The 16,760-nt window shown below is 46.1% G+C and overlaps 1 protein-coding gene across 2 annotated transcripts in view; it reads left to right on the forward strand.

The window, feature by feature from the left end:
• Window positions 1-1,854: 1,854 nt before the first annotated feature.
• The window catches only part of RAB11FIP1 (RAB11 family interacting protein 1), a 30,451-nt gene continuing 15,545 nt past the window's right edge, over window positions 1,855-16,760 (forward strand). The window contains exon 1 of one of the 2 annotated variants that reach the window (XM_073569025.1): window positions 1,855-2,241. In XM_073569025.1, the coding sequence (XP_073425126.1) occupies window positions 1,892-2,241 (350 nt within the window). In that variant the 5' untranslated portion in view covers window positions 1,855-1,891. The remainder of the gene's footprint in view (window positions 2,242-16,760) is intronic. The other variant, XM_073569024.1, reaches the window with a different exon arrangement.

Genomic DNA, 16,760 nt, shown 5'->3' on the forward strand with positions numbered 1-16,760 from the left:
GGAGCACGGCAGAGGAAAGGAGCGCAGGAGAGCAGCAGACAGAGGATAGAAGAGAAGGGGTACAGCAGAGAAAAGGAGTGCAGGAGCATGGCAGAGGAAAGGAGCGCAGGAGCACAGCAGACAGGAAAGAAGCGAAGGAGCACAGGAGAGGAAAGGAGTTCAGGAGCACGGCAGAGGAAAGGAGCGCAGGAGCACGGCAGAGGAAAGGAGTGCAGGAGAGCAGCAGAGGAAAGAAGCGAAGGAGCACAGCAGAGGAAAGGAGCGCAGGAGCATGGCAGACAAAGGAAAGGAGCACAGGAGTGCAGCAGCCAGAAGAAAGAAGCGAAGGAGCACAGCAGACAGGAAAGGAGTGCAGGGCCACGGCAGACTGAGGAAAGGAGCACAGGAGTTTGGCAGACAGAGGAAAGGAGCGCAGGAGCATGGCAGACAGAGGAAAGGAGCGCAGAAGCACAGTAGACAGAGGAAAAGCGTGCAAGAGCACGGAAGACAGTAAAAGAGTGCAGGAGCATTGCAGAGGAAAGGAGAGCAGGAGCATGGCAGAGGAAAAGAGCTCAGGAGCGCGGCAGACAGAGGAAAGGCGTTTAGAAGTGCGGCAGACGGAGGAAAGGAGCGCAGGAGCACGGCAGACAGGAAAGGAGTGCAGGCGCATTACAGAGGAAAGTAGCGCAGGGGCATGGCAAAAAAAGGAAAGGAACGCAGGAGATTGGCAGACAGAGGAAAGGAGCACGGCAGAGAAAGGAGCACAGGAGCACAGCAGAGGAAAGGAGTGCCAGGGCATGGCAGAGGAAAGGAGCGCAGGAGCACAGCAGACATGAAAGGAGTGGAGGGGTACGGCAGACTGAGGAAAGGAGCACAGGAGTTTGGCAGACAGAGGAAAGGAGCGCCGGAGCACGGCAGAGGAAAGGAGTGCAGGAGCACGGCAGAGGAAAGGAGAGCAGGAGCACGGCAGAGGAAAGGAGAGCCAGAGCACGGCAGACAGAGGAAAGGAGTGCAGGAGAGCGGCAGACAGGGGAAAGGAGCGCAGGAATGCAGCAGAGGAAAGAAGTGCAGGAACATGGCAGACAGAAGAAAGGAGCGCAGGAGCACAGCAGACAGGAAAGAAGCGAAGGAGCACGGCAGAGGAAAGGAGTGCAGGAGCACGGCAGAGGAAAGGAGTGCAGGAGCATGGCAGAGGAAAGGAGTGCAGGAACACAGCAGAAGAAATTAGTGCAGGAACATGGCAGACAGGGGAAAGAAGTGCAGGAACATGGCAGACAGAAGAAAGTAGTGCAGGAGCACGGCAGAGGAAAGAAGTGCAGGAACATGGCAGACGAAAGGAGCGCAGGAGCATGGCAGACAGAGGAAAGACGTGCAGGAACATGGCAGACAGAAGGAGAGCAGGAGCACGGCAGACAGAGGAAAGGACTATGTATTGGGGCCACGAAGGTAAAATCACTATGGAAGAATCTGGGGCTAGTAAAGAAAAAAAGCAAACAGTAATGACAGAAATATAATGACTGAAGGTTCCATGACATCACTGGGTGAAAACTGCAACCAATCAATGCCTAGCTTTCATTTTTGATAGTGCTCATTAGAAATGAAAGCTACGCTATGATTAGTTGCTTTCTTACCGTTTCATAATTCTGTCTGGAAAACTTATTTTGTCTTTCAGTTTTGTCAATAAAGTTGCTTCAGACAACAAAGGCGTGCTAAACGAGGAGGCGAGCGCATGGTAATTGGCCGGCTCCGTTACCACGTGACTGCAGTGTTACTAAGCGACCGCGAGATGCCCAGGCAGCAGGTTATGACTAGGAAAGCCCCGTCTGTCGGAGCCCCGCCCACCTGCTTATTCTTTATAACTGTGAGTCCCCGCCCCGCTCCGCACTCACAAGCAGCAGGTGACGGCGGTAACATGGCTCTAGCGCAGCAGTCGCAGACCTGGTTCCCCACACACGTCCAGGTCACGGTCCTACAAGCCAAGGGCCTGAGGTCAAAGGGCAAAGCCGGGACCAATGATGCGTACGCCATCATCCAGCTGGGCAAGGAGAAGTACTCCACCACCGTGGCCGAGAAGTGCCATGCGCCGGTGTGGAAGGAGGAAGCCAGCTTCGAGGTGCCGCTGCTGCACAACAACAACCAGGAGCGCTGCACCGTGCACGTCATCGTCATGCACCGGGCGCTGGTGGGGATGGACAAGTTCCTGGGGCAGCTGGACCTCAACCTGTGGGAGCTGCACCAGACCAAGAACCGGAGAAAGGTCCAGTGAGTATCCGCGCAGGTCACGAAGTGTCTGACCAATCAGAGAGCAGCTCTCATTCTCAGAGCCAAGGTACAAATGAAAACTGCAATCTGATTGGATGATATGGGGAACTCATCACCTGCCCTTTTAATGTGGTCTGCATATGGGAACTCTCCCTAGCAGGACCAGCTCCGGGGTTACAGGGGCCGTGTGGCCCCCTCATTGCTTCTTTACTTCCGAGACTTACAACTTGTATCAGGGCATGTATTCTGCATGACGCGCTGTGGCTGATGTCGCTGCCTCTTGGGCTCCATATGATGTGGTCTGTTTAATCACTTCCCTTACCACAGTAATCAAAACCAAAAAATACGGTATTTCTGCAACTTATAGAACTATTCTTCGTGAGGAAGTGTGCACCATATGGGATAAATAATATATATCTATATTGTACTATTATTCCCAGTAACACTGGCTTGTGTACTTGTGTAAATGGAAGAGCAAACATCCAACAAACTAGCAAAACTCAATCTGTGACCCCCCCCCCCCCCCCACCAGATCTCCAGTGTCAGTGGGGGGGGAGTGAGGATAGAAGCTTCGCTAGGACCCATGCACACTGATTATATGCAAGTCACTTGTCTGTCGCCCCTTTCACACAAACATCCCAAATAAAAAATGGAAACAGAATGAGTCTGCAGGGTGATGGTGTAAAGCCCCCAAAAATCTATCATCTCTACCCATACAAGTGCTGAGGGTGGCATAAGTGACTCATGCTGGGGGCACCGTCTAGCTAGTGATGCAAACATTTATTATTGGCTGCAAAATGTCACTTATTTTTTATCTTCCCCAAGAATCCAGGAGGATGTCACTTGCACACATGTTTAGAGTCCTGAGCTTTGCTGGGATTTGTAGTGTATAACACTCTGCATGTATGAGACTTTATACTTGACCGTGTGTTCAGTATGGAGAATCTCGGAGACCATTACGGGATCGTTCAAGAGAACGCTATCTTTGATCCATAAACTGCGCAACAATGATCCATGGCCGTGTCTGGGATTGCAGCCCCGACTCTGTGAGCACAACTGCGATACCAGATCCGGCAGATGCTGCTGGTCAGAAGTGTCGACGATTGTAGGTCGCCTTTGGGAGACATATGGGGCTACAAAAACACACGGTTAGGACATTTAACAAGAGATCTTCAAATCTTGTTACTCAATCACTGGTTATCTGAGAAGCTAAACGTGTCGGCCACATGCATGGAGCCATGCTTATGTAGACTGATGATGGCGGTGCTAAATGAGCGTTCTTCTGATGGTGGCATTGTCACTTTTATCAGCCGGTCACCTAATGTTGCGTCTGTAGATGAGGTCACCGTTTCTGTGATTCATATGTGCTCACTCTGTAGAGTAATCCTGTGATAGATTCGGGGATACTCATTGCTCATCAGCTTCTGAGAAGTCCTGAATGCGATCTGACTCTTCAGAATATTTTTTCAAACATGACATTCTTAAAGGGAAGTTAGGACTTGTAGGAGGAAAACTTCGATTGCCTGCAACTAAACAAAAAGTCCAGTTTGCAGGTGACTACGCTGGGTACCCATTACTGTCCCCAGGATTTCTCCGGACTTCATGCCCCCTATATAGTAACTGTAGCATGTCTGCACCCTGATCTGCGGAGTGTGGGAGTGTAGGGGTTGCTTATCCAGCTGCTTTCTAGGAAATACATCATGGAGGAAAGCTACAGAATTATGTGCGCAGGGAATTTTACTTAAGCTGTTGCAAAAGCTTCAGGAAACTTTCCTCTTGAGTTTTTGGGAACTGTTTTTTATTTTTTTTCCTGTTCAGAGGAGTATCCTTAAACCATTTTTGCTGCCTCTTGGACAGCGCTTAGTTTTGAGCGGTCTCAATCGGGAGATCCTACAAAGAATTTACACGCGCCCCCTTTCTTTTACCAGGCGTTTTTCATAACCTGAAGAAAAATGCACAAAAGACTGAACACATGAATGCCAAAGTGGTGTAACAGCAGACACGCATAGGTGGTCTTCAGGCGGTTTCAGACTTTTTTTTTTTTTTTTTTTTTTTTTTTTTCTGTGTGCTGTGGATGGAAAGACTTTGGATCTGTCCTGTATATTTGTATTTCCAGAGAGAATGACTCTTATGGCCAAAATGTTTTGGTTTCTTTGTATTCAATAATAAGTTACAAATCTTCATCAACAAAGAGCAGAGGATCGATACTTGGTGTATTTACTGAAGCTTCGGCTTCTCCCCTGGGTGGCTAATGTGTCACTTCTCTCTCCCTTGGTGATGTGGGCAGTGGTGTACATTAGATGGGGGAACATGCAGAGGAAAGGCTCAATCTCATGTCTGTACAGGCTCTAGAGTTACCTGTAGGGGAATAAGCCTTATGACAGGAGCAGAGGGGTAACTTGATCATGTCATTATTTAATCATAGGTGTAAGTAGACAAACTTCTTGTAAATCATTTATAAATGATCTGTTTCCTGCTTCCCTGGCTGAGCCACCTTTCAAAGAATGTGACCCATGTTTCGTCTTCAGGAGCCCAAAGCTTACTGGTTATGGTGCTCGAATAACATTTCAGACCATTGGCATGGTTGTGCCATTCTGCTGCCGATCCGCCATCTTGTGGTCGCAGCTTCTGACTGCCCACAAGGCAAGGGCTATAAGCGCTCAGTGTAAATCAGAGAGCTGCTTGTCTCATAGACTTGTACTGAGTAGTGACCTCCAGCTCGCCTATAAAATACTGGAGGGATCCATCAGGTTGTAAACTGCACACGGTGCTGATAAAAGATGAAGATGGCGGCTGCCAACTATGTTACTGGGGGTAGGTTGCTTACAATAGTGACACCACTCCAGCACTGAAAGAGACAAAGCCACTTGAGTGGCGATTTTAAATGAAAATGGGCCTGGTCAGTGTGAGACGTGTAGGTCAGGAGAGGAGACTGTCAGTCGTTACATGTCTCACACTGGTAATGCCTCTTTTAATTTTCACAACAATCTCTGGAGGCAGATTCTCATGTAGATCAGTGTCTGGCCCATAAATCTTAACAGCTCATTTACATATGAAGAAAAAAGTGGATTTCTCTGTTCAGATATCATGGCCTCCTTTTAATCTGCTTCCTATGACCTGCATGCCTGTACAGACGGCTTAGGAAGGGGTGAGGAGTCATACAACGTCCTAACCTTGTCACAGCTGATTACATTTGTACTTGGTGCTAGTTAAGAGAGCAATTGTTTATACCCAGTGTATGGAAATATCCAACAGGTGCACAAGCCACTACTACACTGCAAAAGTCAAGCTGCCGGAAGATCCAGGACAAGGCAGCTGAGAAAAATGTTAGTGTATGAGTAATACTGTCCATTGTGCTTGTGCAGGGGGCTGGCAAACTTTTTACTTCAGTTTCTAAGCCAGTCCTTCTGTCTAGGCGTTAACTGGTTGTGACATTGATGGCGACTGACTTGGTTATCAAAATGACACCCAGCCCCTTTACACATAGCACTGAAGACTTGACGACTTGGAAATATCTGTGCTATGTCAGGAACAAATCAGAAGCCCCCACCTTCACTACCCTTCTAGTGTTGTGTCCGTGCCGCTCCTTTGCTGTCACTTTCAGACATGGTGCACAAATGATTCCTTGAAGTCAGCAGAACTTTTTGCAATCTGTATTTTCTTAGAAACAGTCCTGGAATCCTTCTCTCAAACTTCTTGGGCTCTCCCCACCTTCATGCCTCCAAATTGCATTTTTCATGCCTATCTGCAATACTTGCATGGTCTGGTTCCATCAGTAGGACCTTGTATAAACCAGTTTTTGTTTTCCGTCGCATGGCACAGACACATGGCAGGCACTTGACATTTATTGAACAGAATGTTCCAGAACAAGCAGTCTTAATCTGATGTGAAAAGGCCACTTATCAGGAGTGAGACACCGATTCCAGTTAAGGCGAAGCTAGTGCCTCTTACCATCTGAGCAGTGTCCTAGGCACAGGTAGTGTCATTCTCAACCAGTACCCATTATGTCAGGATAATGCATGCCTTCTGGGCTGGTCTACATGAGATGGTGTTTTGTGTGGCAGCTGTTTTTAGGTATATGGCCATTGTGAGCATATATTGAGGTTTCCTGTATGATTAATGACATGAAAGCCCATATCCTCTGCGTGTCATAAGCTGAATGTCGGGCAACATTCGGTGTCATCTGATATCACTCACCGCCTTCATTGTATGGTCTACTGGATCTTCAGAAATGGAGTTGCCTATTGATATTTACTCTATAGGGCCCTGCTATTGGCACAAACCCTAAAAGGGATTGTGTAACACGCACCATATCCTTTTGTAATGACTTCTAGGAGTCGCTTTCAATTACTATTTGTTGGTTACCCTGCCCACATGTTGGGTCAGGGCTCACGTGGGTGACTGTTGGCTGTCTTTGAGGTGCCCACTGTTGGCATGAGGGTAAGTGGTGCATATTCCTCACTACATGCCAGCTGTACAGACACTTAAATATTAAAAATCACAAAGACTTTTGTAAGTCTCAATGAGTGTTGCACTGGAGAAAGATGCACCAAATTCATTGAGACGAGCGCAGCGGATACAGAATTTGGAGCATCTTTCAGCTCCCGTTGCGCCAAGAAATGTAGAAGTAAAAGAAAATTGTCAGCTCACACTGTAAAACAGTCATGAACAGCAAGGTTCAGTTTGTCTTGAGTCAGATAAACTAGAGGAGCCAGCATCTGTATGTGGTAAACCCCATAGACCTTTATATGAATATTAATACACTAGATGGAGGCCCGATGCTATCACATCGGGAGGGCGGTAATGTCACGATGGGGGCAGGCTTTGCAGCGTTGAGAATCCCCCCCCCATGTGCTCACCCACCTATCCACTCTTTCCCCATGTGCTGACTTCTCCCGTCTGTGCTCTCTTCTTTGACCTGTCTACCCCATGTGCTGTCCCCCTTATCTGTGGTCTCTCTCCTTCCTGTGCTGTTCTCCCCTCATGTACTGTCCCGTTTGAGCTGTCAGCCCCCCCGGCCGTGCTCTCACCCCTGTGTGCGTTCTCCCTCCCCCATCTGTTGTCTTCTCCTCTCATGTAATCTCTTCTTCGACCTGTGTACCCCATGTACTCTCCCCCTTGTCTGCACTCTGTACTGTCTTCTTCCCTCATGTGTTCTCTCGTTTGAGCTGTCTACCCCCTGTGTCCTCTTTCCTATGTGCGCTCAAATTGTCTGTGTCTGAACATACCACAGCTCCTGGGCAGGGGAGGAAGCAAAAGACAACACTGACATTACAGCAGGAGCTCGCAGAGGATACATTTTGTGAGGTAAAATATTGTTTTAAAACAGTCAGTGAAATATTTTACCTGCCCAGGAGACGTGGTATGCTCCGTACACGGTCAGACAGACTATTTTTAAAACGAACTTTCATTCGTGGGAAAACCTCTTTAATGTGACTGACTTCCTCTGCCTGTAGACACGTCGTGCATCTGCTGCCGGGATCAGCCGAATGATTCACTGCGCCTGGTGGTACTGCGCGATAGGTTGGTACCAGCAGCAGTTTCCATATTTAGACACCCATCTCTTGGGTATCCCAATATGGCGGTAGGTGAACTTCCTCCCCTTTAAATTCTGGGATATGGTGACATCTGGACAGAACAGGAAATTAAAACATTACAAGGCAATTGTATAAATACATGGGCCATGAGACCAAGTACCAATAAAGGAAGGTCGTTACTTCTAGTGTAAAGACCATTATGGTGCATTCTCATGGCCCATGTATTTTTAGTAATCGTATAAATGTCTATGGAGTTTACCACTTATGGCTGATGGCTCCTTTAATTTTCCGTGCATAAGAAATATACTCCAGTCATAAGTACATCTTGGTCCATACTTGGCCATGCCCCCTTCCTGGTAAGTCTTGCCCAGTTGACAAATTTTTTATGTAGCAAAAAACTACAATTTTTGCTCCACAGATTGTCACAAAATCCATTTTACTCCAGAATTCTGGTAACAACTGATGAGTCTGACCTGTAGGATGGACACTTGTATGAAAAAGTGCAGTCCTCCATAATTTAACCTCTGAGCCAGACAAAGTTATTCACAAGACTCGTAAATCTTCTAATTGGGCTATTTGTGTGATGAGTGGGAAGAGCTAGTGCCTTGTGTAATAATCATCCTCATTACCACACCGTGTGACTACCACCTAAGGAGAACAGCGAGGCTGCCTGAGTCACTGGTGAATGACAACATGCAGTAAATGGGAAGATTTTGTACAGAGTAGAGGATAAAAACATAACCTATTAAGTTAAAGGGGTTGTACAGTATTTAAAAAAAAGTAAAAATGGCGAAACACCATCCTCAGCTGTGGTACTGCTGCTCAGCCTCATTCACATTAGTAGGCCTATGCTTACTAAAGCAGGAAGAAAGACCACCCTGTTTTTCCCATACTGGACGCCTTCCCCTCCCACATGCCGTGGAGCAGCCTGTCAATCAATGTTTCGGGGGAGTGATTATAGCCATGCTCACTGTGTAGTGAGCCATGACTGGAAAAGCTCCCAATTCTACCCTGATAACTGGAAGAAAGTGGCTGCAGGGGGAATATAACTTAATTTTCTCCCTGTAGCTGCTATTCTACTAAGCCTGACACAGGAGTTAAATGCTATTTACCTGCAAATTACTGGTTCGGTTTAAGAGGGCTACATCATTATAAGTCCTTAGGCTATGTGCACACGCTGCAGTTTTTGCTGCGGTTTTTGCCGCAGCAGTTCTGCAGACAGTGGGCTATGCACTATGCAGTCTACTACGGCGTGTCTGCCTCCAGCGGGCATACACGTTTGCTCTGCTGGCACAATAAGTGTATGGGCTCTGTCGGCACGTAACACCCGAATTCCCGTTTTGTGCAGGGCTTCAGACATATGCCCCGACAGGGCCTCTGAGCTTGTCCCTAAACCCAAAGAGAGCATCTGTAACAAGTTGAGTCCTCCTGAAGGGGGGAGGTTCCTGCTGCAGCTCCTTACCTTGTTCCCCTCACTGTATACTAACACTGTTTATTGTTACCTTTTTAAACAGTGATTTAGGCTGTGTGCCCATGTTGCGTTTTTTAAGCGTTTCTGCTGAGGAAATGCTTAAGAAAAGCATCTAATGTAATAGAATGGAAAACACACATGTTGTGCTAATGGTGCACTTTTTTCTGCTGCGGAAACGCTTAGCAGAAAAAAAACACAGCATGTTAATTAATTGTGCGGAATTGCATGCGATTCTGCATACATACACTGTAATTGCAAAAACGCATGCTAAAACGCTTGACAATCGCGTAAGTGTCAAAAAGCGCATGCGTTTTCCCTGGCAAGGGCCTGCGTTTCTGCTCAGGAAAACGCTTGAAAAACGCTACGTGGGCACATAGCCTTATGATTCAAGCGATGAGAAGTATGGTTTCCTCCTAGTGGCTGCTTTTGTTTGAGGGTCACCCAGGCTGCATACACTGTTAATCGGCCAATTTGAACAAGTAATACTGTATTGCATGTTGTATCTGTACAGTACTAGTTGGATGGGGAGTAGACTTGTTGGGTGATCTCTGGCATACAAGATAGTTTGTGGTGAGTCTGGTTACGTATTACTAATGTATGTTGGTATATTGTGTGGACTGTATGTTTCACATTAGGTCTGGAAATTGCGTTTCTCCTATGTACCACATTACAAACCCAAAGTTGGGGGGGTTTGAATTAACTAGTCATGAAATGCAATTATTTTGACCCAGGCCTTGAGGTGACATCACAGGACCAGGACTGTGTAAGATTTTGGATGATGGATCTTTTTTTGGGGGAGGGTCATTCGGCCTGAAGACTTGTCCTGATTTGTGCCTCCTCCCAGACGCTGGATCCTTTACACAGTACATGAGTTTTCGGTTCCGGTTTAAGACATGCGTTTAGCACATTTTTGTATGAATTATGCATTGACTGTATTCGTCATATTAAACAATCTGTGCTATGTTTGATTGTGTATCAAGAAGTGAGGGAGTAACTTAAGGCTTCTGAAGAGTCCTAGCTCTTGACCGAAACCTTGAGTGTTGTCAGTTTTGGGTGAGTATTCCTCAGTGGGAGGTGTACATTGGGAGTTTTGAACCAGATGGTCATGTAGTGGTTCTCCCCCAGTCACACCAGCTCCCGTGAGAGTGGTCACAATAAATGTTCTATGTGGTGGAAGTTTCTGTTGTGACAATACCATGATACTCCACATTGTCACATGTGATGTGTTTCCACACTACAAAAGGCCCGATGCCCCAAATATAGCAGGAACACCTGCATATAACACATTTTATTACATAACTGTCTCCTTCACCTTCCTGGGTACAGGTGTGCCCAGTTATAAATACACTGCACATTGAACAGCCGTGTTTTTGCCTTGATTAGTGAGCTATAATAAGGCGCTGCTGTCTAACAGTGGGGTGCCGCCTCGTGCGGTCTGCTGCTTGCTGATACCAGTTACACAATGGCCGGTCCCGTCTCGTTACGCAGCTAGCAGGTTAGACCACATTCCCCGCAGCCTTGACATCATACGTCTTTGAGCTCATGTTATGGCTTCTGTGTCTTGTCAGCTGCTTCTTCTGAGACTTTATTCTTTGAAATTTTTTGCATCGTTCCATTAACTTCATTTTCTTAGAAAGTTCAGAAAGGGAATTGCTCCAGACATGAGGCGAAATAAACGGTCCTATTCCATAAAGAAACAGCCCCGTGACAAAAAGTTACAATGTCTGTGACTGGACTGCTGTCTTGTTCTTGCCGTCCAGCCCCGTCATGGAACATACTAGATATAAAGTATAGTATATCATTGCATCTTTGCAGCCAGCCAATGAACATTTCCATGAAAAAAAGTGTTTGGTGCCAAGAAATGAAATAAAAGGTTCTTGATCATTGGCCGGGTAGCTCCTGGGATCTGCCTGACCCTGTGTTGCAGAGACGGGCATGACACGTGCTGTTCTACTTGCTTTCTTGTAGTCGCCATCTACGCTAGAATTAGTAGGAATATATTTACACATCCCATTCATTGGCCACAACCATGCACAGGAGCGGGAGTAGCACTTCTTACCTTCTGATTAGCTGGACCGTAGTAATGTCGTTGTTGCAGCAGGAATGTCATATTATTGGTGGGGCCTTAGAGGTATGGAGGTCCACTTTTACCTCCAAAGTAGGTGGAATTGTGCATTATGATGAGCCATTGGACTGCAAAGGGTCCACATACTGTTCTTGCACAGGGACCGTCTTCTTTCTGTCTGCCACTGTGTTGCTGTATGCCGCACTTGTGACGCCAGGCCAGCTAATGGAAAGAAGAGCCGTGGATGCTGGCAGGTAAGAGGTAGCACTCTCATTCCTGCGCTCCAGCCATAGACCACTGTTCTGGCTGATTAAATGGGACATCTACTCTAATGTGCACAAATATCTACTTGTCAATGGGCAAGTCCCTACAACAAGACTGCCATGCTAGGGGAGGAAATGTTATCATGGCGAGATGGGAACAGTCGGTCACTGATCTAAACCTATCCACTGTGATCTCTAATCCTGCAGGACCATCAGTTTTTTATTTTTCTCTTCCAGTAACCCTGAGTGTCTTATCTTGCTTTTGACTCATTGGACTGAGATGTTTGGTTATGTGCACCTCCCCCGACATTCCTCCACTCCATATATTGTAGAAAAACAGGCCTGGCATCTACATCCTGCTGCCTCATCTGCTGTGGATGGCGAACATTATCTACACGCAGAACGGGCAGGTCTCCTGGAAAACTGCTAAAAGCAGACCCCCTGTAGATGGTGGGCACAGGTTCAGCCTTTGGTAGCAATGCATTCCTTTGTTTCTGATTCTCCGGTTTATAAAATCAATGGCAACTCCAGTATAGACTGACACTCGCACAGACCAGGGGGGAAATGTAGGCCTTCTGGACCTAATCTAAAGCTGTGACATTTGACCTTGGCCTCAAACAGGTCTGACCTTCATCAGATGAAATCTGCTCTCAGAGGGGTGAGAAGCTGTAACTGTATCTGCAGGTCGCTAGTAAGTGGCCAGCGGCTATAGATCTGTTCTGTAATAGATTTTTGGCCTCAACTTTATGCCAAGAAACAAGTCCCTAGCATCCCACAGTCTCAGCTCATGTGAGATTGCTGCAGCATGTGATTGTTGCACATCCACGTTAACAAATCGCTGCAATATCTCCATACAACCAAATTCACTGTACAGACTTGGCCCTCACTGAATTTCACAGCCCTGTCCGTGCTCCAGCTTTGTGATCACACGTGCTGTGCCGCCTGTCTGTCCCCTGGTCTCTGGACTCTTCGCTATACACGGATCTGCAGCCTGTCAGCAGATTTCAGGCCGCAGTCATTATCTAGTGGTCTGCTCCTCGACTGTACAGTGCTCAGCATTATTACTGATCTGGAGGGGCACAAACGCTGCTATGAGCACAGACCATTCTGCCATCAAAATAAGACGTAGACCATTGCCAGTATGTCTACTGACTCCTCTCACTGGCCCAGGACTAATGGCCATGACATGTGACTGATCTAAACTTTCCTAAGCTGCTGACTAATCGGGCTGGCATTCATGCAGAATCTGCCAGATGCACATGTACTGTATCTTATAATAAGGGCTAGGTGCTGCATGAATATTCATGGCTCCTGTGATGCCTGCATCCTCCATTCTATACTGTACATATCGCCACCACGTGTGACTGTCATTCACTCCTTCACTGTATAATGGCCTCCTCAGTGCTTTATGTAAGCCGGATTATTCTCCAGACGAGGAACGCCGTTCAATTAAGCTCCTTTTTAATAAAGTGCATATGGTGGAAGCAGTAATTCTTGTCTAAACAAATTAATAGACCTAGCCATTGTCAGGAGGAGTACATGGTGGGTGAACGTTCTGTGTATATTGGTTATCATCAGTGTTGTGTTCTATAACTTTTGTTCCCTATACCCTTCTTGAATACACTTGATGCTTTGGTCATCTTTCATAAATGTTGTTGATCCTTTACCTTGCTCGTCTTTTCCTGTTCTCCCTATTATAGTATTACATTTTGTGGTTTTTAATGGTTATTTTAACTGAAGGAGATTAAAAAAAATAAACCTACTAGTATTAGGCCTGCGTGCTGTTTCTGTAGGTGTATTAGAATTGCCTAAAGGGTTGTCCAGGTTGGAAAAGATGACTGGGGCTGAGCTGCAATATCTTACTTCAACCCATGGTCAGAAGTGGTGCTGGTTCTTCAAGGGAATTTTTTTTTTTTTTTGTCAGACTGGTTAACGTAGTAATGTCACCCTCACTAATTGCCCCACTCGGCTCCCGTTTCAGTGCAGTCTCCTTCCTGGCTAGAAATGGCCAATCACTGGTTATATAAATGTGATAGGGAGCGGAATAAAATGGCAGAATTAGCAATCATTGTATTGGCACCTAGTAGCTGTAGATGTTACTATAACATCATGCGTCCAGGTCAACATGGAATATCTGGCAGGCCTTCTGTAAAGCAGGTTTACCAGTGATCGGCCAAGGATCTGGTCAAGACCGCACCAGGGAGTGGAGACTACGAGGGGATGAGTGAGAATCAGGACTCTTAAAGTGTCTCTGGAAAACACTCTATTCTCTTACCTCTGACAAATCTTCCTTCTCTATTCTGCCCTGTAAAGCTCTTATGCCCCTTCTGTGCATTGCATGCCATAGTTGACGCCGTTTGCATTATTTCTTGTCACGTAGATGCAAGTTGTCTACGTCAGTGGGTTGAGATGATGAAGAGTTTATTTTTAGATGTGGTTGTTGCATTGTTATCTAGGGTGTGACATTATAGACGTGGGAGACTACTCATCACACCACTCTATTTATGTGCGAACCTGTGCGCTGTATGTGTCGCGGCACGTGTATACAGTCAGTACTTGTGTATGTGTCCTGCTCAGACCAGGTTATAAAAAAGGATAACATTGTTCCTTGTACAAGCACTGATCATATTGCTAATATTGGGCTTTGGCTTAGAATGTAACTCAATAGAAGCCAGTGCTTTATACGTTGCCTCATGTCAGCCTTTGGGGCTTACAATTTCACTTGCTTAATATTGCAGAGCAGAGGAATTATGTAATCCGCCCCTTATCGGATGCCGAGCCTGCCACTCCTTGTGTCAGCATCAGCTGTTCCGGGAGTTTTCTTAGCTGTCCTGATATCTCCTCTGCCTGGCACTGGCGGGTGCTCGCACCACACATCTGCTTCTGATGGTAAATCCATGTCCATCACTCCACGGTCTTGTGCATATTGCGGCTCACAGTACAGAATGTACTCCACCTGAGAACTGTGCAATCTGAATCTGGAGGTCAGAAATAAAAAGGTGGCATAGAGACCTATGCAATCAGACTAGTACATTGTGAGGTTTGGAAGATAAGGAATGGGGAGAACGTCTGGGACCTCTACCAATTCCGAGAACCAGGCGTGGGAATGGAGAGGTGGTTGCTCATGCTGGCTGGTGCTTCACTCATTATTTTTTATTTATTTATTTATTTATTTATTTATTTTTTTGGGAAGTGCTCAAGACCAGTTGAGTGTAGCATTCGGCTATCTTGAGTGGTGTGGCACTTGATCGACCCACCCACTCTATTCACCCGGGGCTTTTTAGCACCATTCTTGGACTAGTTGGGGTCCCAGTGGTTGGGAAGTTATCCCCTATCCCATAGATAGCGACTAAATTCCAAACTTGAGAATACTCTTCAAATACATTGTCTACTTCAACACATGACAGCAATGTAATGTTCAACGGGGGAGTGGATGTTTTCGTGTCCAATTAAGCAGTTTGAAGCCAGTCACCCATGCTATGGTTTCATTCCAGCCAGTGTTTAGGTCGGCATTCCTCGCTCTTCATGACTGCACATTGTGCTTAATTAATCTAACTATTCCTTTTAGAACCACCCTTCAGGAGAGACATTATAAAAGCCTATTGTTTGGGCTGTGACCGGCATAAATCTGATAGTTATGGGTATGGAAAATGCAGGAAGGACTGGAAAGAACTTTAAAAAAAAAAAAAAAAAAAAAATCGTCCTCTGCATTCATGAAAGCTTTACAATAAATTTGCATGTTTGTCATAATAGAGATGGATCTGGCACGTTGGATTACAGGTGAGCTGCTGCCGGAGAAGTGAGGAATAATAGCTGTCGGCCCAACCATCTTTTGGCCAACAGCTATCTATTGTGTACGGTGAGGCTAAACTCTCTGGGATATGTTTGCAGAAGAGCTCTTCTAGAATGTAGCTACTGTCTCCTAAAGAAGGCTGACCTGTAAGTGCAGCTCACTATAAACCTGGTGACCGATTACTAGAGCATCCTATGTGGAGACAGACCAGGATCACAGTGATCTCTGGGTTTCTTGCTGTAGTTTTGTTAAGTAATTTTATCACCACAGAGCTGGTAATCCTCCAGATTCGTTAAATTTTAATAGCTATGCCCCCCGCAATTGCTTGGCAGCTTTCTGCCTATGCACAGTGTGCACAGAAAGCTGCCAGTCAGTGATGTAAGTGGGGTTTATATACAGTCCAGCATTTAGGGAACTGGTAGATCTGCAACAAATAAAAATCACTATTTTAAGTGCCAGAAGCAGCCCAGGAAGTGACCATCACTGGGTATCTGCTGTTCTCAAGTGAAGTAGGTGTAGCATGGTGGTAGATTCCCTTTTAAAGGCGTTCTTCAGGCTTCTGCTATGGCTGAGCCAGCAGGTAAGGCATCAATATGTCGGCGGGGGTCTCGCTGATCAGCTGTTTTCAGTGCTGGTGCCTTATAATATAACTGAATGGAGCAGGAGAGCACCGCCCCAGTACTGTATTGACCACTCTAGGATATGGCCGTTCAGCACTAATCCACTTCTTATTTGTCAACCACAAGGGCTGAGAATGGCTGTCCAGTAGGGGTTCAGTCTGTTTTACATCACACACACACCTTAATCTGATATTGATGACCAATTCTATGGATGGATCCTCACTATTTTTGGAAAATCCTTGAAGGACGCTTGAATCCTCACCCTGGATATCAGCCATGTTGTATATTCATAGAAAATTTCACACTGGGAAGGAGGGGAAGACAAACAAACAACTTTCGGCAGGGTCTTCTATTATGCCCTTTAGATTTGGAAAGGGAGAGGATGACCATTGCATTAATACAGAACCACTAGAAAGGAACAGGTAGTGTAGGGGCTAAACGGAGAACTCTGTCCTACTTCTGTCCCTCGTGACTTTACACTGAGCTTTTTGTGACCGGCTTAACTTTGTTTCTGCAAACATGGAGACGGACTATGGTTTGTGTTGACACTACAGTTTTCAGCTCGCAGAGGTGACCTAGAGCAGGCACTGTAATTATAGGGATTCTCATTACTGGAAATACCTCATTGAACTTTGTGCAAAATGTCCTTGATTCAGCCACTCAATGCTTTTTATAAAATTACTGTATATCATGAGAACTATAAAGGTTGACTGTGTTGAAATCCAACATGGGCGATTTGCTTTCTAGGGAATGTTGGGCTAGGCCCTCCT

This window comes from Dendrobates tinctorius, unplaced genomic scaffold (genome assembly GCF_039654945.1).
Source record: "Dendrobates tinctorius isolate UK_male_01 unplaced genomic scaffold, ASM3965494v1 ptg000022l, whole genome shotgun sequence".
NCBI lineage: Eukaryota > Metazoa > Chordata > Amphibia > Anura > Dendrobatidae > Dendrobates > Dendrobates tinctorius.